The sequence below is a fragment of the Sus scrofa genome, chromosome 17, assembly GCF_000003025.6.
Source record: "Sus scrofa isolate TJ Tabasco breed Duroc chromosome 17, Sscrofa11.1, whole genome shotgun sequence".
Classification (NCBI taxonomy): domain Eukaryota; kingdom Metazoa; phylum Chordata; class Mammalia; order Artiodactyla; family Suidae; genus Sus; species Sus scrofa.
Window position 1 is genome coordinate 52,944,767 of NC_010459.5, and position 27,168 is coordinate 52,971,934.

The 27,168-nt window shown below is 49.5% G+C and overlaps 1 protein-coding gene across 5 annotated transcripts in view; it reads right to left on the reverse strand.

Annotated features, from left to right (window-relative positions):
- ATP9A (ATPase phospholipid transporting 9A (putative)) overlaps positions 1-27,168 on the reverse strand; it is a 136,452-nt gene that overhangs the window by 8,598 nt on the left and 100,686 nt on the right. For all 5 annotated transcript variants that reach the window (XM_013985463.2, NM_001114672.1, XM_013985466.2 and 2 more), the window contains 9 exon segments: positions 17,504-17,596; positions 16,479-16,562; positions 14,586-14,756; positions 12,135-12,233; positions 8,981-9,070; positions 8,748-8,892; positions 7,924-7,988; positions 4,865-5,020; positions 1,395-1,459 (listed from right to left, as the gene is read on the reverse strand). In XM_013985463.2, coding sequence (XP_013840917.1) covers positions 1,395-1,459; positions 4,865-5,020; positions 7,924-7,988; positions 8,748-8,892; positions 8,981-9,070; positions 12,135-12,233; positions 14,586-14,756; positions 16,479-16,562; positions 17,504-17,596 — 968 coding nt within the window.

Here is a 27,168-nt window from a genome sequence, read left to right on the forward strand (position 1 = left end):
GGCCCCCCCACCACCCCCAACCGCCTCTGGAGCCCAATTTCCACTCATTCATTCAACAACTGTGTATGGAGTACCTAGAAGGTGCCAGGGCCACTCTGAAGCAGTGGAGCCTCAAGATGAAAAAGAGAGAAAAATGCCTGCCCTCGGAAAGCGTCCGTGCTAGTCAGTGAGTCAACAACCAAATTTAGTCAACGTACCGCGTGCGGGGGGTAAGGGCAGAGGAAGAAGACAGGATGCAGAAGGGGAAGTAGCCATGGGGGGGGGGGTGCGTGATTTTTCAGGGAGTGAACCAGAGATGCCACATTTGAGGAAACACCCACGAGAGTGAGAGGCAGCTATGCCAGTATCCGAGGGAAGAGCATCCCAGGCAGAGAAAACAGCAAGTGCAAAGGCCCTGGGGTGGAAGCGTGTCCATCCTGTTTGGTGAAGAGCAAGGTGGCCAGCGTGGCTGGAGGTGAGGGGGGAAGAGAGGAGACAAAAACCAGGAGGGAAGAGGGCGCAGATGACGGGAGGCTGTGTGGAGCATGGCTCAGGGGATCCCTGGCTCTATTCTGGCAGGTTCTGCCACTTTTCCAGAAACGGACTAAGGACAGTCTGTTTTTCCAATTAGAAGCAGGCAGAATTTCAGTGCCTCCTTGCAGGCTGAACATAAGAAGACAAGAGGTACTTTGTAGGACTTCCCTGGGACCACCGGCCTCTCTGTGCTTCCCGGCCTTGGGACCCAGGAGAGCTCCCGCCAGCATCTCTCTCTAGGGCATGCGGTACCCAGACTCCACCTACCTGCATAACGCAGAGACTGAGCACATCCTCAGCAAAGGCCAAAAGGAACGTCATAAATTCCAGGTCAGGAACAGGGGTGGCTTTCGTGGCAGTAAACGCCCAAGGGACACCGTGTGTCACAGATCCATGGCACACAGTGGCCAAGCTCTATGAGGTGTACCCCAGAGAGACCACGGCTCCGGCCCGCCTCAGAGACCCAACGGTGGGGACAGTTTGCTGCGGGCAGCCATGGTGGGGGCGGGTACGTTCCAGATCCCCCTTCCACTATTCCTAAGACTCCAGTGAAATTACCGAGTCTGTGAAGCTTCAAGCCTGCCTGGCTTGCCAATGAGCTGACAGCTCAGGGTCTGGAGGGCAGGCATTTTTCACCCGCCAGGTACAAAGGTGGGCCAAGCGTTCTGGACCAGGAGCACGGCGGACTCCACGTCCGCAGCCCGCTCAAGGGCTTCCCAGTTCAAAACATATCATTCAACCAGGTTCTCAACTACTTGGCCAGACCTGCCTTGACTGGCACCTTGGGGACGGCAGGGGTCTTTACACAATGTTGCTTTTTTCTTCTCCGGCATTTTAGGGAGGTTTCACTGAAAATGAATACCTTGCCTGGGCTTCCTTACCCAATGATGAGGAATCCTTGATAGAGAGGAACGGAGGCAAAGTAAAACACAGAGGAAAAGACAGCCTGTGCCAAAGAAAAAGGAGAACGTTACCAGAATCCATGACCAAAGCCCTTATGCTGCATCATAAAAATAACCGCCAGTGGGGGAAGGATGGAGCGGGAGCTGGGGATCGGCAGGTGTAAACTATGATAGCAACAGATGCATACACAACAAGGTCCTCCTGTGCAGCACAGGGAGCCATACTCAACACCCTCTCATAAACCATAATGGAAAAGAACGTGAAAAAATACATGTATGCATAACAAAATCACTACGCTGTAAGAGCAGGCGTTCATACACTATAAATCAACCGAACCTCAAGAAAACGAGTTTTCAAAACACTTAACACTGTACTTACATCTGCACTGTTACGGTGCTCATTTAATTCTCACAGCAACACCACGAAGCAGGTACTGTTATCATCATCCCCGTTTTACAAATGATGGAAGTCAGGCACAGAGAAGTTAAGTGACTTTCCCAAGACAGCACAGCTCATCGGTGACAGAGCCAGGAGCCACAGCCTTGGAAATTAGCTGCAGAGTCCTCTCTCAGCCCCTCTGTGATCATTCATTACCTTCTATGAGCTGCCCGGGAATACTCTGTATCTGATCTCAGTGAATCTTCAGAACAACCCATGAGATCAACTCCTAATACCCCCTACATCTTACAGAAGGGGAGACTAAGCAGATAAATGGCCCTGCAGGACTCAAGCCTAGGTCTGACCACGACCATTCAGAATGACTGCTCCTCCAGTAGCGCAACCGATAAACAAGCTGGCGTGTGTACGGAAAACAGACAGCAAAGAATGTCCTCCACCAGAAGGCTATGCACCTGCTACCCTGGAGGGTAGCACCACAGGAAACGTTTCGCTTCTCAGATTACACGTTTCACTGTTCTTGGACATTTTTAAAGAGCCCGTAGTTTGTGCTTTTGCAATTAGACAAAAGCAATAAAGACATTTACAAGCCCCTACTGAAATGTCTGCCTCCTGATTTGGAAAGTATTAGCTATATGAGCTACTGGGAGTGAAAAAAATGGGCTGGGGAGGTAAAATCAGGCTGGCTGCTCTTCCTTGTTTCTCTGGACATCTACTGGCCATCAGAAGCTAAGGGACCTCAAAGCTAATGTCTGTGGTATAAAACCCAGGGCAGGCCGGGGAAAATTGTTACCTAAAAACTTTATAAAAAACTGAACACGGAAGGAAAAGGCTGGGCCAGCCTCGGGATGTGAACGCGCATGTAACGCATCACCTCCTCATCACCTGCCAGGGGCTCAGAACAGGGGGCATCTAGGCCCTGGTCATGGGCAGCCCTGGCTGCACCACGGTCATGATATCAGAATGGAAAGGTGCAAACCACTTTTCAAATGACTGCTCACCCGGGCTGGCAGCAAAGATGTCAGGGGTTCAGTTTGGTATCAACAACAGGAGTCTCTTTCTCTAAAAGGGCCAGACTGACCACAAAGCCCTCACCTTGGAAAGAGCACCACGTAAAACAAAAACACCATGTCTTGGAGTTCCCACTGTGGCGCAACAGAATTGACAGCATCTGGGAAGCACTGGGGTACAGGTTCGATCCCTGGCTAGGCACAGTGGGTTAAGGATCCAGCGTTGCTGCAGCTGCAGCTTTGGTAGCAACTGCGGCTTGGATCTGATCCCTGGCCCAGAAACTATATGGGCAGCCAAAAAAAAAAAAAACATCTCACCTTGTCTTTATCTAAGAGGCCACTGTCAAGGTACAATTCTAATGGAACTTGCTCTCAGCCAGCCACTTCAGCACAGTGGACAGGTGGATTTTTTGTTTTTTGGGATTTTTTTCTTCTTTTTTTCTAAAGTGCAAACAACAGCTCCTCTTTCTAAAATGTTTTTTCTGAATCGCTGTTCATGGTAACACACGGGCCTTACAGAAATCAGCTCATCCAGCCAGCTTTTGTGTGCTTGCCCAGGGACAAGCTGATTAATCTCCCAGTGATTAAAACCATGACATTACCCAGTTCAGTTGATGAGCTAACATTAACGAAAAGTACAGATGTGGTCTGATGAACCATAGCAGCTGTTAGAGTTTAGATCGTGTCAATGAAAATCACTTTAAGGCTCCCTCACTCATAAATGCAATGGATATTGAAAACATAAACCCCCAAAGGCACGAGGAGGCCAGTGGAGGGTGAATTAAGCCACACCACTCGACCCCTGAAGGCAGGGTGTCTTTCATGTATGATTAAACACCTTTGCCACAAATTAAAACAACGCTGTAGTTTATTTGCTGGCCTGTTTTGTTGTTATTAATAACGGTAAGGATGCCTTTAGCACCTGATGCCTTATAAACCTCCCTGCTTTTCAAAGGAGCCCTGTCGGAGGGGCAAAGGCCAAGATGCTTGAACAGAGGGATGGAGAGACCTGATCCCCAGTTTCCAGGTGGAAAGACTGAAGCCCAGAGTGACAACGGGACTGGCTCCAGGTCCCAGAGGCAGCTGGTAACATGGTCAGGGCCACGGCTTCCAAGATACTACGTCCTCGTCCCTTTAACTGGGGGTATTTTTCACCTAAATGCCCAAGGAAGGAAATGTGCCAGTGGTTTTTCAACACCCAGAAGGTTTTCTTCCCCTCCCTGTGGCCTCCTTCTTAGGACACACTTCATTGCTCCTGCCTGAGGACAGACTCCGAAGGGGCCTGTGGCCGAGAAGGCGGGAAGTACCTAGAAGCCACAGCCTAGAACCCCTCTGTGAAAAGGCAAGACCTAACTCGCTGGGAGGCCTGAGGCCTGAGCTAATGAAGCCAGGCTGCGCTCACCAGGCACTCCCTGCAATGGTGGCCACATGCCCCCTGGATGGAGGCAGAGGGGAGACCCTGATCGAGAGGGAGGGGCCGCGGGGCCCTGCCTGGGTGGACTAACTCTCCAAGGGACAGTGCCTCAGCCTTTCCTTCTGCAGAATGGCCACGGGCTACCGTGAGGACCGCAGGGGACCCTGCCCTGTGAACACTCAGCCTGACGCCTAAGGCAGAGGACACACCCAAGACAAGCAAGTCATGCTTCTTTTGTGGCTGTTCTCCGCTGGTCCTGAACTCTGCATGTGGAAAACCCAGGGCTGGCGTTTTCATGTGACATTTAACTCTGCAAATTTCCCTCTGGCAAACCAATGAAAATGACTCGCCCCAATTATAAGAGCCCCAGTCATCTACCCTACCACCTCCTTTGCACCAAGCCCCAACCAGGCACCAGTGCCAACGCCCACAGCCGCTCCACACAGCAAGAGTGGCCTTTGCCCCCAACACAGGAAGGCTCTGGGGCACTCTGAGCCCTAGCACCTGAAATGTGGTGGTGGCTGGGGGTTGGATTTAAATTGGCCAAGTGGGGTAACAGCCCCAAAGCAGAGAAGGAGTCTCAGGTATTGACCATGTCAACCACACGACCATGCACCTGCCCACCCACCTGCATGGTGCTGATGCAGAGGCTCCTGTGGATCACAAACTGGCTGAGGGCGGCCGAGCGCTTGTAGCTGTTGCGGCCGTGCACCATGAGCAGCCGGCCGAGGTGCTTGAACTGAGTGATGGAGAAGTCTGCGGCCAGCGAAGCCTGCTTGCCTTCCTAAAATCCGAGGAAATCGGGCACCATCAGGAGCGCGAGAGGTCAAGGCAGACATTTTTTTTTTTTTAATTGAAAAAGCAAGACACTCTAAGGAGATCTTTGAAGAACTTCAATAGAGAAATTCTTTGGTTTCCAGCTATACACAGTTGGTGGTCTGAGTCTGAATCTGATTTTAAAAGAGGAATTTATTTAAATAAAAAACATTCTAAATCACAGTCATAATTGGGAGGTCGAATGACTGAAGAGTAAGCCTTGGGGGTTAGGCCCAACCTCTAATGTATATCAGAAGCAATGAATTGGAGTTCCCATCACAGCTCAGCAGAAATGAATCTGACTAGCATCCATGAGGACACAGGTTCAATCCCTGGCCTTGCTCAGTGGGTCAAGGATCCGGTGTTGCAGTGATCTGTGGTGTACGTTGCAGACGCAGCTCAGATTCTGCGTTGCTGGGGCTGTGGTGTAAGCCAGTGGCTACAGCTCCAATTTAACCCCTAGCATGGGAACCTTCAGATGCTGCAGGTGCGGCCCTAAAAAGACCAAAAAGAAGAAGAAGAAGCAATGAATCCTTCAAAGATAGGTATTCAACACTCAGCTCTCTTAAAAGTTAAACATAAGAAGACAGGGAAACTGAAGCTACTAACAGTACTAAATTGAACATTCCCAAACGCACAGCTTCACACGTTCACAGAACTGGAAATAATTTATAATGCAGCCGTGGAATGGGATTCTCTAATTTGTAAAGGTACATGACAGATGTCACTAACGGGACCAAAGGACGTCACAGCCTCCGGGTGTGGTGCAACAGCAAGGCATGAACTCCCCTTATGCGCTCCTGATGCCAAAAACACAGAACCTGAATCTAATCCATCTGTCCCAAAGACAACCTGGGATGTCCTACAGCTGTCGCAATGCTTCAAAAATATCAATACGCTGCCTCCCTCCACCCACACACAAAAAAGATGGAGAAAAGTGCTCTCCGTTAAAGAAAAGTAAAGAGATGTGAAGACACGCTAATAAATGCAACGTGTGATCCTTCACTAGTTGTTGGCAAGTTCTTTTCAAACATTCTGGGGACAACGAGGGAGATCCAACCATGTTATAATATTATCAGAGCAGCGGTACTCTTGCGGTGATGCTACTGCTTTCCTTATGCAGACAGAATGCCCCTGTTCTTGAGAGATCCAAGCTGAGCTATACGGAGGAAACGTTATTATATCTGCACCCTACTTTCAAATGTCTCAGAGAGAGAGGGGTGAGCAGGGAGAGGGAGAATGTGGCAAATGTTAGCAACTAGAAAATTAAAGCAAAGAGCAGGCAGGAGCTCTGTGTTCTACTCCAACTTTTCTGAAGGAGTTACGTTTTTCAAAATAAAAAGTTTAAGGGAACTAATGATGTATCTACAAGTTCTGATGTAGAAGGAAGTCTAAGATTTAAGCAAGTTGAGTTTAAAAATGGAGAGTACGTTTTTAATTTCAAATTATACATAAAAATAATATCTATGCAAGTTTAGGATGTGTATTATGCATCTATATATGTGTGTGTGTGTATATAATTGTATATATACCCATAACTAATAGTCTGCACATAAACAAAAATTCCAGAAGAATAACCAATGATACTAGTTTGATACAGCAGTCTAAAAGGATAGGAGTTCCCTTCATGGCTCAGCAGTTAATGAACCCAACTGGGATCCATGAGGATGCAGGTTGAATCCCTGGCCTCCCTCAGTGGGTTAAGGATCCATCGCTGCTATGAGTTGTGGTGTAGGTCGCAGGCTCAGCCTGGATCTGGCATTGCTGTGGCGGTGGTGTAGGCCAGCAGCTGCAGCTCTGATTCAGCCCCTAGCCTGAGAACCTCCATGTGGTGCAAGTGAGGCCCTAAAAAGCAAAAAATAAATACATTAAATAAAATTAAATAAAGGATGTACTTGTCCATTTCTAAATTGTTTCAAATTTTTACAGTGAGCGCTTTTTACTTTTATATTCCCAAACCCAAAGAAACCAGAATATAATTTTTAATAGAAAGAACAATGTTTTAGTTCTATGCATCATCGTGTAAAGAATTCTATGCATATAGATTTCAGACTTCACATCTTCCAGGATCACTTAACTCTGCAACTTCAAATAACTGTCAACTGGATGAGAACCAGAAAACCAGAAAGAAAAAAAAGGGGGGGGAGGTGAAAAAGGAAAAAAAAAAAAAAAAAAAACCCAACATTTTTGGATTAGCCAAGTGCATGAATATATGGAAGGAAATGCAAAGAGGGACCTCTCTGGCCCTCACTCGAGGCCTCTGTACTCTTACTGTACACAGAGTGCTAACAAAAGTGGTGCCCAACCTTCTTGCCTACAGTCATTTTGAAATCAGAGACAAGAGAGAGCAGGGTGAACTATGAGGCAAGCACACAGATGACAGGGAAGGAAAGAGAAAAACTACTATATTGCAACATACAAACTAAAAAATTGCAGCTGTCACAGCCTTTTAGAGAGGGGCAAACCAGGCCACATTCTTCCATAATCGCCCAGAGATCATCCCACGGCGTGGTAACTGACAACGCCACCAGGGAAAAGTTTGAAGCACATTCGCTATATCCTAAGAACGGAGCAAAACACTGTTTTAAAAAAAATTAGGTTTTGGCAAGCAAAGACTCAGCATTTGTCTGTCTGTAAGATACAGCTGCATCTCTGGCTTCGAGGTAGTAATACGAGGTAATTACGATACATGGCTCCTTATGCTCTGTAATTCTAATCTAGAATTTCCAGAAGCATTCAAGCTGCGTCTTGGAGGGAAAAAGAAACTCCAGCTGGTGCAGCAGGGCAGCTCCCAGCCCAACAACACAACCACCTAACATCCTGACAAGGACCGCTCTGGAGAAACCAGCCAGCCCCCCAGCACGTGCTCACCTTTCCCTCGACGCCCACGCCACAGTCGGACTCCTGGATCATACTGACATCATTGCCTCCGTCCCCTGGGACCAGAGAGAGAAAGACGGCAAGAGGGGAGAGGCAGAAAACGTGACCCCACTATTCACTGTGACTTTAAATCATCACACACCCATTGCTTTTCATTGCATGTTAAGTGTCTTTTCTGCTGTTTCACTTAACCGCTCCACCAGGCCACAGTATCAGGTTCCTATTTTACAGGCAGAGGAGCTGAGAGAGATCAGGTGACTGGCCCAGGGTCCCAGCCACCAAGGGGCAGCAGGGGGACCGCATCGGCATGTGCTGGTGCCCTGCCTCTGAGGTGCGGGTGCTGTGTCATCAGCATTGACAGACACCGCAGTAGGGAACTTTTACTGTGACTGCAGCCAGCACTTCTTAAATGTCCTTTGAATCCCCATAAGCAGCACTTGAGGGAACCGCTGTTACTCTCCCTCTCTACCGAAGTGCAGGCCGAGGCTCAGATGGGGTAAGAAAGCGCCCCCACCCCGCCTCCCAGAACCCCCAGCTAGGCAAAACCAGCAGATCGGGGGCTCTAGGCAGCGCGGTCTTTGCCCCCATGCATTGCTGTGTCCCATGTCACCTCAAAGGAAGTGCAAGCGAAGGAGGAAAGCCCTCGGCATGCTTTTAATATTTCAAAGCGAAATATTAGAAACAATAACAATAAAACAAAACTAGGGCCAAAGACGGTATGGGGTAAATGTCATGACCTGAGGACCCCAGCGGCAGAGCCCAGCCACCGCGCTGGAAGGCGGCTCTGCGCAGGCGCGAGCGCCGCGCAGCCCTACCTACTGCGCAGGTGAGCTTCCCGGTGCGCTCCTGCAGCAGGCGCACGATCTGGGCCTTCTGGGTGGGCGCACAGCGGCAGCAGACCACGGCCGGGCACTGGCAGGCCAGCTCCATGAACTCGTACTCGTAGTACTTGAGGCAAACCTGGCGGGGATGAGGGAGCGCAGGGTCGGCCCAGGTGCCCTCCCCCACCGCAGCTCCCCGCCAGCCAGCCGGGTGCGCCCGCGCCCACCTCCAGGGAGTCTCCGGAGATGACCAGGGCGCAGTCGTGCTTCCTGCGGAAGGCGTTCAGCTCAAGGTGGGCCTCGCCGCGGTTGGTCACCTGGAAGGGAAGACAGGGTGAAGGAGGCCTTGCTGTCCGGAGCTGGGGGAACAACAAACAGCAGCTTCCTGCAGGCAGCGGGAAGACAATGGGTACCGGCCGGGACCCCCGCCCCTCCCTGCCACCAGACCCAGAGCCAAGTTAAACCCTGCTTGTTATGATTCTGTGGGAATCCGCAGCGCCTGTGTACCAACCACCCCCTTGCGCTTCCCCCAGAGTGGCTGTGACCCGCATAACACAAACAAGAGAAAAGGCGACTGTACTTTCAGTCTGTGCCAGGCGCTGTGCTAAACACTTTTCATGCATTTTCACAATTCTTCCGAGGTGCACGATGATAACAGCTCTACTTTGCACCTCGGGAAACTGACGCAGAGCATGCTGTGGTAGCCTGCCCACAGTGACACAGCCTGCCCAGGGCTGAGCAGACTTCAGGAGCCAGGCATCTAACAAAGCGAATCAGCTTTTCTATAAAGGACCAGATGGTAAATATTATACGCTTTGTGGATCATACAGTCTGCCACGACTACCCAACCCTGCTGCTATAGTGCCAAGGCAGCCACAGACAATACCTACAAGTGGGTGGATTTGGGGTTTAAATAAAACTTTATTTACACAATCAGGTGGCCAGCACGCCAGCCATAGATTGCAACCCCTGAATCCTAGAGCATACCGTGTATTCTCATTATGTGAAGGGTCATGCTCTGTAAAGTCGCTGTGAACACTGAGTTAGTGACTACTGACCCACTGCTCCTGGGGGAAATACAGGGCAAGGCTATGAGCCTCTGGTCACAATATTTTTGTCCATCAGTCAATATACAACCTCATTTTTCTAAGTGTCTCTGTTTAAAGACATCTTTTAAAATACATATTTTTGAAATAAGTCAGAGAAAGACAAATGCTGTATGATATCACTTATGTGTGGGATATTAAAAAAAAAATCAAACTAGTGAATATAACAAATACAGACTCACAGATACAGAGAAAAAACCAGTGGTTACCAGTGGGGAGAGGGAAGAGGTGGGGGGGGCAAGCTAGGGTGGAGGACAAAGAGGTATTAAGAGGGTTAAGAGGATTAAACTACTATGTATAAAATAAATAAGCCACAAGGATATATTGTACAGAGAGTTCCGGTCGTGGCTTACCGGAAATGAATCTGACTAGTATCTATGAGGACGCAGGTTCGATCCCTGGCCTCCCTCAGTGGGTTAAGGGTCTGGAGTTGCTGTGAGCTGTGGTGTAGGCTGCAGACATAGCTCGAATCTGGCGTCGCTGTGGCTGTGGCATAGACCGGCACCTACATCTCTGATTCGACCCCTAGTCTGGGAACTTCCATGCCTGGGAACTTCCATGTGAGGCAGGTACACCCCCTAAAAGACCAAAGGGGGGGGGAGGGGAAATTGTACAGCACAAGGAATATAGCCAATATTTTGTAGTAACTATAAATGGAGCATAATCTTTAAAAATTGTGAATAACTATGTTGCACACTTGAAACATAATATTATACATCAATTATACCAGGGTATGTAGATATGTATGGTTTTAAATTAAAAATGTTTATTGAGGAGTCCCCTTCGTGGCACAGTTGGAAACGAATCCAACTAGGAACGATGAGGTTGTGGGTTCGATCCCTGGCCTTGCTCAGTGGGTTAAGGATCCGGCGATGCCCTGAGCTGTGGTGTAGGTCATAGACATGGCTCGGATCCCCTGTTGCTGTGGCTGTGGTTTAGGCCGGCAGCTGTAGCTCCGATTCGACCCCAAGCCTGGGAACCTCCATAACCTCCATATACTGCAGGTGCGGCTCTAAAAAGCAAAATAAATAAATAAAATAAATTTTAAAATGTCGATGGAGATACACGTCTACACATACACACATACACAGACATGTATGGTTGATTCACTGACACTGGATTCACGGCCAGCAGCTCTGTAAGTCACGCCTGCAGGAAGCTCACCTCCAGGAGGCACATCGCAGCCTTCCTGTGCTTAGGAACACGGTCAACCCACTCCAGCTCTGTGCTGGGAACCGTCTTAAAGAGTGAAATTGCTAACACACACACACACACACACACACACACACACACACACACACACAAATGCAAAAAAATCGTACGACTACGTCAACTGAAAAGCTGAGACAAGGAACCAGAGTGTCGCCTTGCTCCACCTCGGCAGGAACACGCACATGGGGCGACTCAAATTTTCCCCGATGTGCGTGTGTCCGTACGTGACTCTGGAAGAACCTCCAGTACCATTTGATGGGCTACAAACACATTTTAGCCAGTAGGCTCATTTGCAAGTACGGAACCCAAGAAGAATGAGGATCTACCATCCCTGCCTCTACACGCTGCTGGTTGTGCTCTTCCCCCAAAGTGCTGGGTTTCTCAGTGTGCTGTGGACCAAAAGCAGGGGTGCGGTCCCCCCAGAGCACCTCTGGTTGTGTGGCCTGGTGGCTCTGATGGCATATGAGTGGGACCCCCACATCCTGCCCCTCACCTCCCGACGCCTAAGGCCACTCACAGCCCTCAGCTTCTAGCTCCGGAGCAGCTCCGAAGGCTGGCACTGTCAGTGCAGGGCTGGTGCCCAGGGCAGGGGCTTCTCATCGCCCTCCCTACACAACCTCCTTCCAAAAGCCCCTCAAGGTCTTCCTCCAGGAGGGCAGACAGGCCAGTATCTGCAATCCGGAATTATTTCCTTTCCAAGGACGTGGTTTTCAAGGGTTCAGAGAAATCCCGGATGTACAATCTCACGTGTACAAGCTTATCTACTTCCTTCATGCTGATGGTGCCTGACTTCCAGCAGCTTCTCCAAGGGACCGCAGCCTCCACCAGGTTAAGAACACAGGTTAACACAGCGCGGTCACCACTTGCTCCTGCTCCGCCGCTGGAAGGAATCCTTCAGCCTCGCCTGGGTCATTCAGTAATTCCACCCAAACCAACGATGGGCGCGTTCCCCCCACCCAGGGTGCTTCCCCCTCCCCCCGGGAGGGGCTCATTCAAGGTTACGAGGTTACAGGGCAAACGGCAGCATCACCCCCACGAGGCCCCAAAGCAGAGAATACTTTACCAGCCGAAAAATGTGGATGTCTTGGTTTCTGGTCACCAGATGTGCATTCTTGGCTGTGCATGTGGCTGTCTCCAGCTTGTCCCCCGTCAGCATCCAAACCTGAAATTACAGCGTGGAAGAGATTCTCTTTGTTAGCGTTTGAGGCCGGCCTGTTCCCTGTGTCAGCTGACTTTCCAAACACATCAAGCTGAACTTGATACATTCCACTGACCTCCTAGAAGCCTATGATGTCCCCAACGTGCTGAGGACAAGTCCCGGTTCAAGGGCTTCCAGACTCCGGGCAATCACTGCTGGGGGCAGCAACAGCCGGGGCAGCACTTTTGGAAAACTGGCCACACGCTACAGCGGACCCCAGGAAGCTCAGCCTCTGACCTCCTAATCCCCCTGCTGGGAATTCTTCTTAAAGCAGATAGATAAGAAGTCTGACGGCTGAGGGTCGCTTCTACAGCCCACGAGAAGCACCGATTTGTCACTCACACAGGGTCTTTCCACGCCGTCGGGAGCCCCCATGCAACCTCGGGGGGCTTAACCCTGACTATAAACCCCCACCAGTAAATGTGCCAGGTCCTTCCTCAGGCTGTCCGAGAGCATTCTGCATCTGACTGCTGTGGGCTCAGAGAGGGTGGGTGACTGGCCCCGGGGCCACACAGCTAGCGCCTGTCCTGACCAGGCCCAGCACCCAGGTCTTCCTGCTCTGCTGGTTTACAGTTAACCCCTAGTCTCTCTGCTGCCAGCGGAGGTTGGGTGGTTGGAGTCATCGGACAAAGGAACTCCCAGCGGGTAGGACGAGTGCAGGAAGGAAATTAACCAGGAAGGTTCCAGGGGTTCGCCCTGCCGGGTATCCGTCAGGTGCCATGCATTTAATCACATGTTCAGGGCACTGTACCTTTCCCATAGCATCATGAGGCGGGAAACGGAGGTGCTGAGGCATCTGGCCACTTGCCAAGGGCACCAGAAGTGGTGGATGGGGAGGTGGGATTCGAACCCAGCAACAAGTTGTCCGGGATGAAGGCAGGGGACCAGGCTGGGGGCCTCTTGCCTCTAGGTTTGACTCTAATATGCGTCAGCATTTTCCCTCAATGTCCCATCTGGCCTTAAAAATCATGTTATTTTACGTGATCTCGGTTTGGTGCCAGTTTTCAGGGTTCACTCTAAGAAAGCAACACTCGGGAGGAACCTGGGAGGCTCAGGTAGGTTCTAGAAAACCATGGATGAGGTATCGGCATGCTGAGGCTCACGTCCCATGAGGGGACAAGAGGAGGACCCCTCAGGGACGCTCTAGTCCCAGGTCTGCACTTCCCAGCATGAGAACCTGCACCGGGAACCCCCCTGGCTCGGTCTCGGGTGCTGCACATGCAAACAGGTGAAGAAGGAAGTTCCCAGGTCCTCACACCTCCCGGCCTGTGAAAGACCCACCTTAGACCCTAATGACAAAGGAGCCTGACCCCTAGCTACACACTCCCACCCCTCCTGCAACGAGGGGACCCAGGAAGAAAAGTCCAGAGCACACCCTGCCGATAAAACACTTCCACTTTTAGAGCAAAAACCCTCAGGATGCAGCCAGCAGCAGAAACTGGACTCTCCTGCACTCCAAGAGGAGAGGTCTTAGAAAACGCCGGGGACAAACACCAAACACCCCAATGCGGCACAAACGGGCCTTTCTGACCTCAGGCTTTTCCCCCAAACAGGTCTCACTGGCAACTTCCTTGCCAAGAGCCAGGTCCCTGAGCCAAAGACACACGATGGAATTCGGTTTACAGGACACGCACCCACACAGGCAAGTGAGCCTCCCCGGGGCTGGAAGGCAACAGGGGCTGCTTTGTGACAGCAGGCTCATCCCTCCTCTCACAGCCAACCCACCAGCGGGCCCTCCTGCCGGACACGGCCCCAGGACGCGGCCCAAGCAGGAGCTCCCGAAGGGGCAGGCGGCAAATGCACTTGTTTTCAGGACAAGCTGTTGAGAGAATCCGCGCCCCAGGCGCCCTCTACTGGCCGATCTCAGGATGAAACTCCTGGCTACATATTTTTTGGCTCCAAACAGCCAAGTACAAAAATGTAAATACAGCAGTTTGCTGCGGCAGGCGGTCCCTATGGTGGGTGGTCACTCCTTCATCCAGACCACCAGACAGATGGCAGGCAAGCCGGTCACTCAACAAGAATGTAACAAGCATCCCAAGCGTGCAGGACCAGAGCTGGTCCTGAGAGCAGAGGACATGCTCGTGGTCCCGCCTTCACAGAGCACCTGCCAGTGAAGCAAACACACCAGACATCTGCCGACCCGGCGGAAGTGACGTCAGGGCTCCAGGTCGCTGTCCACGCGAGCCTGGTTCCAGCACGCCTCCACCCTGCCCATCTCCCCCTCTGCTGGAGGATCCCCGGGCTGCTCTAAGTCTGGGATTCATCTCCCTGGGACGGGCCCCTGCAGCAGTGGGTCCCGGAAGCTCAGCCTACCTTGATGCCGGCGTTCCTCAGGGTCTCCAGGGTGGGCCTGACGTCTGCCTGCAGCTGGTCCTCCACCCCCGTCAGGCACAGCAGCTCCATCTCCATCTCCAGGCTCTCGATCACCGTGGCCACTTTGAGGGAGCGGTCGTGCACGCTCAGCTTGGCCTGGACGTAGCGGGCCTGAGACACACCCGGGGACATGGTCACCACTCAGGGTGGGAGGCTCAAGGCGGACCAACTGGCAGGAGGAACGTCTCATCCCCCAACACTGGGCAGGGACCCCAGCACCTGGGTGAACCTCAAAGGGGTGAAACCAAGACCTTCCTGCCTCCTTCCAAGTTCCTCAGTCCAGATGCTGGAGCCGAAGCTGCCAGAGTTCCACCCTTGCTCTATACGCATCTGCTGTGCAATTTCCAGCAAGCTGCTTAACTTCTCTGATCCTTAACTGTTTTTCTCCATGAAGCAGCAATAACAGCCCCAACAGCACAACTCAAGATCTTAGAAACACAGTGGGTTCTCCCCACACAACACACACTCTGTAACCAAGAACCCTTGACCACCAGGTTTTCTTAAGACAAAGTCCCACCTCCAAAGATCACTGAGGCAGCCCTTCTGCTCATTCCCTTTAAAAAAAAAAAAAATTCTTTTTAGGGCTATACCCGCAGTACATGCAAGTTCCTGGGCTACAGGTTGAATCAGAGTTGCAGCTGCCAGTCTATGTCACAGCCACAGCAACGCTGGATCTGAGCCACATCTGCGACCTAAGCCATAGTGGCAACACCAAATCCGTAACCCACTGAGACAGGCCAGGGATCGAACCTGCATCCTCACAGAGACAACACTGGTCCTTAACCCACTGAGCGGTGTCAGGAACCCCCATGTCCCCTCTTTACAGTGTTAGCAAAGATACGGTCGTCTCAAAATTGGAAGAATTTATCAGGGCTAGAACTCTTTTTATTTTTCTTTTTGAGGACTTGATGTTTCTCCCTCTTTTTTTTACTTTTTTTTTTTTACTATAGCTGATTTACAATGTTGTTCCAATTTCTGCTGCAGAGCAAAGTGATTTGGTTACACATATATATAATTCTTTTTAGAGTTCCCTGTGCTACTGAAAGGCTAAAACTCTTGTTAAATAAAACTTTACAAAGAACTCAAGCATATAAAAGAGACAGACCCAAGCACGGTTTCTCTGGGGAGAGCAGAAAAAGGCCCTGCAGCCTTTCCCCCAAACTTCGCCTCTCCCCGTTCCTGCCACATGTAAATACATTCAGTCAGCTCCGAGCTGGACTAGGCGTACAAAGGCCTTCCCCTCAAGGAACACACAATCCATGGCACAAAATGAAAACTAGCTGGACACATTTATACTGGAAGCCTTGGCCACAAAAGTCCATGATCTGGTTCAAGTCCAACATTTTTTACAGCTTAAAGATATGAGGGCTCCCAGAAAGCTTACTACTTCAAATTTGAAACTTTCATTTCAAAGTTTCCAGGAGCTTTATAATGACTGCCCTTAGTGTGGGCTGGTAGTATAGGAGCAAACCGGACTGATAAAGTCTCTGCTGTCAGAAAGACTTTATTCTGGAAGGAAGATACATTTTAAAATGTTAAAATATATACATAAAAGAAGTCATTACCGTTGATGATAAATGCCCTGAAGGCAGTTCACCGGGGTGATGGCTGGGGAGGGATGAAGTGGGGCTGCTTAGATGAGGGATCCAGGCAGGCTGCTCGGAGGAGGCGGCATCTGAGCGCCGACCCAAAGGAAGGGGTGGGTGCACGGAGCAGCGGGAGTGAGGAGAGCTCCAGGCGCAGAGGAGAACGTGTGGCTCAGAAACCACGTGGGTGCGGCCAGAGCCGAACGCGGGAGCGGGAGGGCTAAGAATGACAAGAACGTCCACTCACCTCAAAGTCCTGATACTGCTCCTCCGCCAGCGACTTCTTTGCCACCACGAGCACCCGCAGCCCTTCCCGGGCCATGTTTCCACACTGCGGAGCAGACCGCGGTCAGCGGGAGCCGCGCCCAGGGCGCACGAAGCCCTGACGCCCCGCGGGGGCCAAGGCTGTGGCGGCGGCTACTGGAGCACTGGCCCCCCAAAGCATCTCTCTCAGCAGAGCTTCTGGGGGGTCCCAAATTGAAGTAACGGCAGTAAGATGTCACAGACGACTCTGGGTTTCTGGCTCGCTGGAAAGACTGAGCCTGTGACCAACACGGGGGCGCCTCCCCAAATGACCACAGTCGGTGACGCGGAAAGGTGGCCGCTTCCATGGGGTCCCAATGGAAACGACCTGACAAACGGAGGGGTCCTGCCCCCCGCCCCACCCCCACCCACTGCAGCCACTTCCCACTGCCCGCCCTGGGACAAGGTGGCCTGTGACGTGGCCCCATGATGCTCAGTCCCAGTAGCCACACCCTTGTCTGATCTGCTGCCCTGAGTGCGGGCTGGACCCCGGGCCTGGTTCCTAACAGCACAGGGCAAGGCGAGGGGAGGTCCCCTGTGAGAAGGTGGCTTCCGCCTGCTCTTGGCTCCCTCTGGTGAAGCCAGGGCCACACTGTAAGCTGCCCTGGGGACAGACCCACATGGCAAGGAATGTGCCACCTCCAGCCAAGAGCCACTGAGCAGCTGAACCCTGGCCACGACCACGAAGTGAGCTTAGAAACGGGTCCTGCCCCGGTTGAGCCCTCAGATGAAACCCCAGCCCAGGCGACCCCCTGACCGCAGCCTGTGCTGAGGACCCCGCGAAGCTGTGCTTGGATTCCTGACTGTAAGAAGTAACACATAACATTCTAAGCTGCTAAGAAGCTTTGGTGTGATGCGTTAACACAGCCACAGAAAATGAATCCGGGGACCCAGCCGGTTATCCCACGCCAGGGACCGACCCCAGAACACTCTCCCAAGCCCTGTTTTCACGGCCCGTGTCCCACGTACCTCTTCCTCCAGCCAGTCGTTGTACTGCACGATGCCAGCCATGACGACATCCGCTCCCTTCATGTAAAACGTAATCTCTCCAGTTGACTCATCCTGGGGGGGAGGGGGGGCAGGAGGAATGAATAACCAAGAGGGGCACCCACCTCCTGCTCCAGTGCCCGCTTCCCAGCGGAGCTGCTGCTCAAAGTGTCCCCAGCGGACGCCAGTGTTTTCTCACTTGGCCCAAGATAAAAAGCAAAGGGGAGCTCACTTTGGGGCGAAGGCTACAGAAAAATAGAAGAAAAGTCAAAGCATGAGGAAAAAAATCGTTCAAGGATGAACGCAAGATCAAAAGGACTTCAGCACTTCGTTCTGAAGGCTACTCCTACTCTAACGGGAATGGACTCCCACGCCACGAGATAATTTCAAATTTACACATGGGGCTGTCACGATCACCAAAATGTGGGCCACCAGAAAGAGCTGGGAAGTAAGACAATTCTCGAGCTCAGGGTTTCTCGACTTGGGCGCTGTGAACATGTGGGGCTGGAGGAGTCTTGGCTGTGAGGGGGCTGGACCCGGCACTGCACCACCTTCTGTAGCATCCCTGGGCCTCTGCCACTAGATGCCACCCTCAGCCCCCACAATGACAACCAAAAGGCCTCTAGGCATTAACAAACGTCCCCTGGGGGCCACTCTGCCGCAGCAGAGAACCACTGACCTAGATGATGCCGGACCCTCACGTCTGCCCGAGCACGTAGCCCGAGAGCCACTCCTCCGATTTTCAGTTCACACCAACCAGACTTCCTGGGGAGAGGATGACCTCCCGGCACAGGCATCGGATGCTGAGTCCTGGCACCAGCTCCCGGCTGTGTGCGCGGCTGTGTGCGCGGGGACAAGCTACTTGTCCTCTAGATCTCAGTTTCCTCGTCGATAAGACAGGGACCCTCACAACCTTTCCTGCAGAGACTGTTGTGGCTTCAATGAAGTCATCTACACAAAGCAGGGGGCAAAGGACCACCACAGGCAGAAGCTGCTCCGCCAGCGTTCACATGCCTGTTGGGATGACAGGAACTCGAGACCCACAATCGCAGGGCACTGTAGGCAGCCCTGGGGCTCAGAATGGTGTGGTTTTGCCCCCAGGGGACTTTGGCAATGTCTGGAGATGCGTGTGGCTGTCTCAACAGGGAAGGACTCCTGGCATCTAGCGGGCAGAGACCAAGGGTGCCGTTCACATCCTCCGGGCACAGGACAATCCCCGCGGAAGAGAACCATCCCGCCCTAAATGGCTGAGAAGCCCTGGCTTTAAGGACCACTGGTTCCTTCTCCCATGACTCTTCCTCAGTGACCTTCACCAGGGAGCCTGGAGGCAGCAGAGGCGGGCAAGGGTAACTGAGCTCAGCCATGACCACCTCGTGCCTAAATCCTCCCACCCCGGGAGCCCCGAACGCAAGCCTGTGAGCTCCTCATGGGATGTGAAAGAATACCCAAGGTCAAAGCAGCGGTACAGGTTCATCCTCTAAAGCCACGTCTGGATGCTGCGACTCACTGATAATCTTTTAGAACAACAAGCTTACTCATAAAAGCACCCACAGGCCACAAAGAGGCACCTGCACGTTGACGCTGTCAGACGTGCAGGCTGCCGCTTTGACGGATGGCATCTATGCTTGCTTGTGACTCGGGCCAAAGACAGCGGTGGGGTCTGAACATGAAAGCATCCAAGTTGTTTTTTTTTTCCTTTCCCCTTCACCCAAGTGGTGCTATGGGAAATAACGCCCCCTCCGCAGCTTCCTCTACTGCAGAGGGGGCTCAAGAGGGCTCGGACATCGCGGCCAGCATAAACACTGTATCGACCGTCTCCGCCCATTAGTCATTTCCTCTCACCAAGTTCAGCACAAGGTTACTGGGTTCCCATGTTATGGCAAGATTACGCCATAAATTTACAGAGATGGGCTGGGTGTGTTGCATTGTTTTGGGGCCTCGTCTTTTTCCACTGTGGTCTGATTCTGGCACCTGTTCCAAGGCCTCTTTTCAGCAGACAATGGCAGGGCATGATCTGATCTGTACCAACCATCCAACTTCACCTCGCCACGTGGGAAGAGTGTCGGAAGGGCAGGGCGGCGGCACATCTTGAAACAACAAAAACAAAACCGGCGACAGAGACGAGCCCGCAAGGCCCAAGGAAAGCAGCTTCTCTGCCCTTACCAACCTTCTCAGAAGAGAGGTGCAAGCAAAGACCAGACCCTGCTCAGGGAGGGCTAAGAAGATTCTGCCAAGTACCGTCTCACCCATGGTCAAGAGGGTTGAGGACCCAGGCGACAACAAAACTGTAACTGGCACCAGTCACCAAAGCAAGTCGAGAAACGTTTTTATAACTGAGTAAAAACCTCCTCACTTTGGGTAACCAGGCGGTTATTTTCAAATAACAGACAGGAGAGAGGGACACGTTAGGACAGACTTTCTCAGGAGCTCCCTGGTGGCTCAGTGGGTTAAGGATCAACACTGTCGCTGTTGTGCAGATTTGATCCCTGGCCTGGGAACTTCCTCATGCTGTGGGGAAAAAAAGAAGAAGAAGAACAGAGTTTCTTACCCCTGGCACAATGAACATTAGGGCTGGGAAATTCTTGGTTAGGAAGCTATCCTGGCCTCTACCCACTAGAGGCCAGTGGCACCATCCTGAGTCGTGACAACCGAAACTGTCTCTAGATGTGTTCCCACAGCCCCTGGGAGCCAGACGACCCCAGGAGGAGAACCGCTCATCCTGGAAAGGAGAGGCAGATTTCTGCAAGTGGAGAACTAGCCCAAGAGCCTTGATTGCCACCCAGAAAAACCAGAGATAAAGTGGGAAATAGGTCAGAAAGCAAAAATACTAGCAAAATAATATGCATTTCATTAAAGACAGATGGATGTGCCCGGATTCGCTGTTGGCAGTAAGAAATGGAAAACAACTTAAGCATCCAAGAAAGGAATATTTAACTCAATAAAGCTACATTCTTTTCAGCAAAACCCCATGCACACATTAAAATCATAAAAATCATGTTTTAATGATACGAGAACATGTTCACCATACTTATTGTTGGAGGGGTTTATTTAGAAAGATTTACGTGGAGTTTGGTGCCAATTTTATCAAAGTGGTGTAGATGTTTACACGCATTTATGCTTAGAGAAAAACAGAAGGGAAATGCCCTGAAAAGGCAATTTGGGGTGGCGAAAATACAGATGATTGGTTCTGATCCCCGTCTTTACATATTTATTTGTTCTGAATGCCTTAATGCAATGCTGATTTTTTTAAACTGTAATCTGGGAAAAGCAAAGTGCTTTTTTTTTCTTTTTTTTTTTTTTTTTTTTTTTGTCTTTTTGCCTTTTCTAGGGCCACTCCCAAGGCATATGGAGGTTCCCAGGCTAGGGGTCGAATCGGAGCTGTAGCTGCCGGCCTATGCCAGAGGCACAGCACCATGGGTCCGAGCCATGACTGCGACCTACACCACAGCTCACGGCAACACCGGATCCTTAACCCACTGAGCGAGGCCAGGGATCGAACTCACAACCTCATGGTTTCTAGTCGGATTCGTTAACCACTGAGCTAGGATGGGAAGTCCTGCAAAGTGCTATTTTAAATAATGATGGATTTGCCCATCCAACAGCAATCCACACTTCTAAGCACACGGTCCCGTTCTTGCTATGGGGAGACGCACAGGTCACACCTCATGAAAAATGACGTGTGGTGTCTGGACACGACAGCCCTCCGAGACTAAAGGAGGGGTGACATACACCAGCTACTTATTCTAGAATGGCTGATACTGGGCACTATGGGATGATGATTCAACCTTCCAATGACTTCAGCAGAGCCCACGGCCCTAGGCCTTGAAAAAAGGAAGGCTGGACCAAAACGAAAGTAAGTTCATGGGAGGTGGTGACTCTCATCCCCAGGAAACACCCACCCACAGGATATGTGCGGCTGCTCCCAGGCCACGGATGCTCCTGCTGTCGGAGCTGTACTCACGATACGGTTTAGAAGGCGGGGCCAGGCCGGGTGTGGACCAGTGCAAAGAGCAGCAGCTGCATCTCACGCCAAAAACTGCCCAGGATATATGTTTGGTAGGGTCTGAGGACCTGCCGGCCTCAGGGACACAAAAACCCTCTAAAATGTGCTGTTTTCAAAGCACATTCATTCTGTGTCACTGGATCGGCAGAAGAGCAGCTCATGGACCTATTTCTTTTCTTTTCTTTTTTTTTTTTTTTGTCTTTTTAGGGCCACACCTGAGGCATATGGAGGTTCCCAGGCTAGGGGTCAAATCGGAGCAACAGCTGCCGGCCTACACCACAGCCACAGCAGAGTGGGATCCAAGCTGTGTCTGCGACCTACACCACAGCTCACGGCAACACACCATATCCTTAACCCACTGAGCAAGGCCAGGGATCAAGCCTGCGTCTTCATGGTTTCTGGACAGATTCGTTTCTGCTGCGCCACGACGGGAACTCCCATGGAGCTATTTCCAACCTTCACCTGCAGAAGCGGTCTCTTCAACGGCTCCCACTTTCCCTGTCTCCTGGTGTTCACACCCCTGTGTGGTCCCTGCCCCCCAACTGACCTGCTTCCACTAACAGAATGAGGCCAAAGTTCTGCAACCATATGCCGTCTGTCCTGTTTACATCTCACAGACTCACCATGATGAAGCCAGCTGACGCAAGAGCCGGTCCAAGGAGAGGCACAGCACGAGGGGGGCCTCTGCCCATCAGCTGGTTCAGAATTAAGGCCCTCAGTCCAATGGCCACAAGGAACTGACCTTGCTGACAACACTGATTCACCTGGAAGAGGATCCTGTCCCAAATGAACCTTGGATGTCTGCAGCCCCCGAGACCCCGAGACAGAGTAAGGCTGCACCCGGACTCCTGGACCCAGAAACCATCAGATAACATCTCTGGTTGTTTTCAGCTGCCACATGCAGGATAATCTGTCATGACGCCGTATGTAATTAACATGCCGCCTCAACATTACTGCGGGTACTCTATGAGCTCTTAAACCACGTCCCTCTCATCACACCCAACCCCAGGTCCCGGCAGTGACGAGTATGACCTGGGAGACAGACATCCTAAGGTGGAAGCCAGTGCCGACTCTTATAAGTAGGTGAACCTGGGGAGGATTCTTCACCTCCCCGTGCACACTTCCCTTTCTCCTCTGTCAAATACCAACCACGACGGTATCATGAGAATTAGATGAGTATTCATAACAAACAAAATAGACTTTGCAATGAAGAATATTTTAAGGGACAAGGAAGATCACTACATAATGATCAAAGGATCAATCCAAGAAGATACAATTTTAAATATCTACGCACCCAACACAGGTTCACCACAATATATAAGGCAACTGCTAACAACCTTAAAATGACAAATCGACAATAACACAATCATAGTGGGGGACTTTAACACCCCACTTACAGCAATGGACAGAGGAACCAGACTGAAAATCAATAAGGAAACACAGGCCCTGAATGAAGCAAGAGACCAGATGGACCTAATAGGTATTTATAGGACATTCCATCCAAAAGCAACAGAATACACATTCTTCTCAAGTGCACATGGAACATTCTCTAAGATTGATCACATCCTGGGCTACAAATCAAACCTCAGTAACTTTAAGAAAATTGAAATCATATCAAACATCTTTTCCAACAACACTATACAACTGGAAATCAGCAACAAGAAAAAAACTGCAAAAAAACACAAACACACACACCCACAAAAAAAAAAAAAAAAAAAAAAAAAAAAGGAGCTCCTGTCATGGCTCAGTGGTTAACAAATCTGACTAGGGACCATGAGGTTGCAGGTTCGGTCCCTGGCCTTGCTCAGTGGGTTAAGGATCTGGTGTTGCCATGAGCTGTGGTGTAGGTCACAGACACGGCTCGGATCTGGTGTTGCTGTGGCTCTGGTATAGGCCAGTGGCTACAGCTCTGATTCGACCCCTAGCCTGGGAACCTCCATATGCTGCGGGTGCGGCCCTGGAAAAGACAAAAAGACAAAACAACAACAACAAGAAAAACACAAACACATGGAGACTAAACAACATGCTACTAAACAACCAACAGATCACTGAAGAAATCACAGAGGAAATTAAAAAATACCTAGAAGCTGGAGTTCCCATAGTGGCTCAGTGGTTAATGAATCCGACTAGGAACCATGAGGTTGCGGGTTCGAACCCTGGCCTTGCTCAGTGGGTTAAGGATCCGGCATTGCTGTGAGCTATGGTGCGGGTTACAGACACAGCTCAGATCTGGCATTGCTGCAGCTCTGGCATAGGCCGGCAGCGGCAGCTCCAATTAGACCCCTAGCCTGGGAACCTCCATGTGCTGCGGGCAGCCTTGGAAAAGACAAAAAGACAAAAAAAAAAAAAAAAACCTAGAAGCAAATGACAACAAAGACACAACACTCCAAAACCTATGGGATGCAGCAAAAGCTGTTCTAAGAGGAAAGTTTATAGCAATACAAGCCCACCTCAGGAAACAAGAAAAAGCTCATATAAACAAGCTAACTTTACATCTAACGCAGCTCAAGAGAGAAGAACAGACAAGACCTAAAGTTAGTAGAAGGAAAGAGATCATAAAGATCAGAACAGACATCAATGAACTAGAAACAAAGAAAACCAGAGAAAAGATCAATGAAACGAAAAGCTGGTTCTTTGAAAAGATCAACAAAATTGATAAACCCTTAGCCAGACTTATCAAGAAAAAAAGAGAGAGGACTCAAATCAATAAAATCAGAAATGAAAAAGGAGAAGTAACAACAGACATCACAGAAATACAAAGGATCATAAGAGACTATTATATGCAACTATACGCCAATAAAATGGAAAACCTAGAAGAAATGGACAAATTCTTAGAAAGGTATAATCTTCCAAGACTAAACCAAGATGAAATAGAAAAGATGAACGGACTAATCACAAGAACTGAAATTGAAACTGTGATTAAAAAACTTCCAACAAACAAAAGCCCAGGACCGGATGGCTTCACAGGTGAATTCTATCAAACATTTAGAGAAGAGCTAAAACCTATCCTTCTGACAAAATCCAACACCCATTTCTGATAAAAACCCTTCAGAAAATGGGCAGAGAGGGAACCTACCTCATCATAATAAAGGCCATATATGAGAAACCCACAACTAACGTCACTCTCAATGGTGAAAAGCTGAAAGAATTCCTGCCGAGATCAGGAACAAGACAAGGATGTCTGCTCTTGCCACTACTTTTCAACATAGTTTTGGAAGTCCTAGCCACGGCAATCAGAGAAGTAAAAGAGATAAAAGGAATCCAAATCGGAAAGGAAGAAGTAAAACTATCCCTATTTGCAGATGACATGATACTATACCTCGAGAATCCTAAAGACTCTACCAGAAAACTGTTAGAGCTCATCCATGAATTTGGCAAAGTTGCAGGATATAAAATTAATACACAGAAATTGACGACATTTCTATACACTAACAACAAAAGAGCAGAAAAATAAATTAGGGAAACAATCCTATTTACCACCACATCCAAAAGAATAAAATACCTAGGAGTAAACCTACCTAAAGAGACAAAAGACCTGTACTCAGAAAACTATAAGACATTGATGAAAGAAATCAAAGATGACACAAATAGATGGAAAGACATACCATGCTCTTGGATTGGAAGAGTTAATATTATCAAAATGACTATACTACCTAAGGCAATCTATAGATTCAATGCAATCCCTATCAAATTACCAAGGATATTTTTCACAGAACACGAACAAAATATTTTAAAGATTGTTTAGAAGCACGAAAGACCCAGGATAGCCAAAGACATCCTGAAAAAGAAAAATGGAGCTGGAGGAATCAGGCTCTAGGACTTCAGACTATACTACAAAGCAACAGTCATAAAAACCGTATGGTACTGGCACAAAGACAGACATATAGATCAGTGGGACAGGATAGAAAGCCCAGAATTCAACCCACGCACCTACAGCCAACTAATCTATGACAAAGGAGGCAAGACTATACAATGGAGAAAAGACAGCCTGTTCAATAAGTGGTGCTGGGAAAACTGGACAGCCATATGGAAAAGAATGAAATCAGAACACTCCCTAACACCATACACAAAAATAAACTCAAAACGGATTAAAGACCTAGATATAAGACCAGACACTATAAAACTCTTAGAGGAAAACATAGGCCAAACACTCTCTGACATAAACAACAGCAACATCTTCTCAGATCCACCTCTTAATGACAGTTAAAACAAAAATAAACAAATGGGACCTAATTAAACTTCAAAGTTTCTACACAGCAAAGGAAACTCTAAACAAAATGAAAAGACAACCCACAGAGTGGGAGAAATTCTTCGCAAATGAATCCACTGACATTCCTATTACTGATATTCCTATTACATTCTTATTACCTCCATTCCTATTACTACTTACTCTTACTACTAATTATTAATACCACTATTACTAATTTGCTATAATACAATCAACAACCCTGATCCCTAAGGCATGAAATACTTATGTAGACAGGGTGGAAGGGATTCTCATTTGGTTTTTAAAACACCTAGAAAAAAGAGTTCCCTTCATGGCTCAGTGGTAATGAACCCGACTAGTAACCATGGGGACACAGGTTCGATCCCTGGCCTCACTCAGTGGGTTAAGGATCTAGCATTGCTATGTCTGGTGTGGGTCACAGACACAGCTCAGATCTGGTGTTGCTGTGGCTGTGACATAAGCCAGCAGCTGTAGCTCTGATTCGACCCCTAGCCTGGGAACTTCCATATGCCACCAGAGCGGCCCTAAAAAGACCCAAAAAAAAAACCAGAAAAGATAAGAGAGTCTTATTCCCAAGATTCTCATGATCTGAGGCAGAGTTTTTTCCAGCCAAGCCAAACAATGTGAAGAACCTTTAAAAATACCAGGGAACCTTCCCAATACCAAAATAGGACTGGGCTCAAGGATGCTGCAATTTTTTAAGCTCCTATGGTAATTCTGATGAACAGCCAGGTTTAAGAACCACTGAGCTGAGTGGCTTATGAACACAAGGCTTCCAGACTTCCTAGAAAGGAAAGTGTAAGTAAAACCACAAAAAAGACAACAAGATATTAATTCAGATGCTTCCGATTGGCAAAATTTTAAAAGTCTGACACTATCAAGTGCTGCTGAGGATCGTGAAATACAATGGGACTAAGATGAGACGAGCTCTTTGGAGAAAATGTTGACAACATCTGACAGAGTTAAAGATGTATACATTCTACACCCCAGAGAGTCTACCTGAAAAACACAGACATATGTACAGTGGAGAATTGAGCAGACAAGGCTATGCATGGCAGTGCTCTTTCTCCTGGTTAAAAAATGTGGCAACAACCTAAATGTCCATCAACAGGGAATGGCAAGAGACAGAGGAAATGAGGTCTATTTGCAAGATGTAATACCTTAAGTCACCTAAGAATAAATAAAGTGGAATTATGTGTATGAATACAATTTCTTTTAAATGTTAAATGAAAAACAGGAAGTGGAATAATGATACCTATACTATGATGGCATTCATAGAATAAAAACATGAAAATCCATGATACATAGTATTTATACCCAAATATGCCTGATAATAGTATTTTGAAATTCACAGGAATGATGAAGAACTTAGGGTAAGAATGGAGAAGACACACATCTAGAAAGGGCAGATGGGAC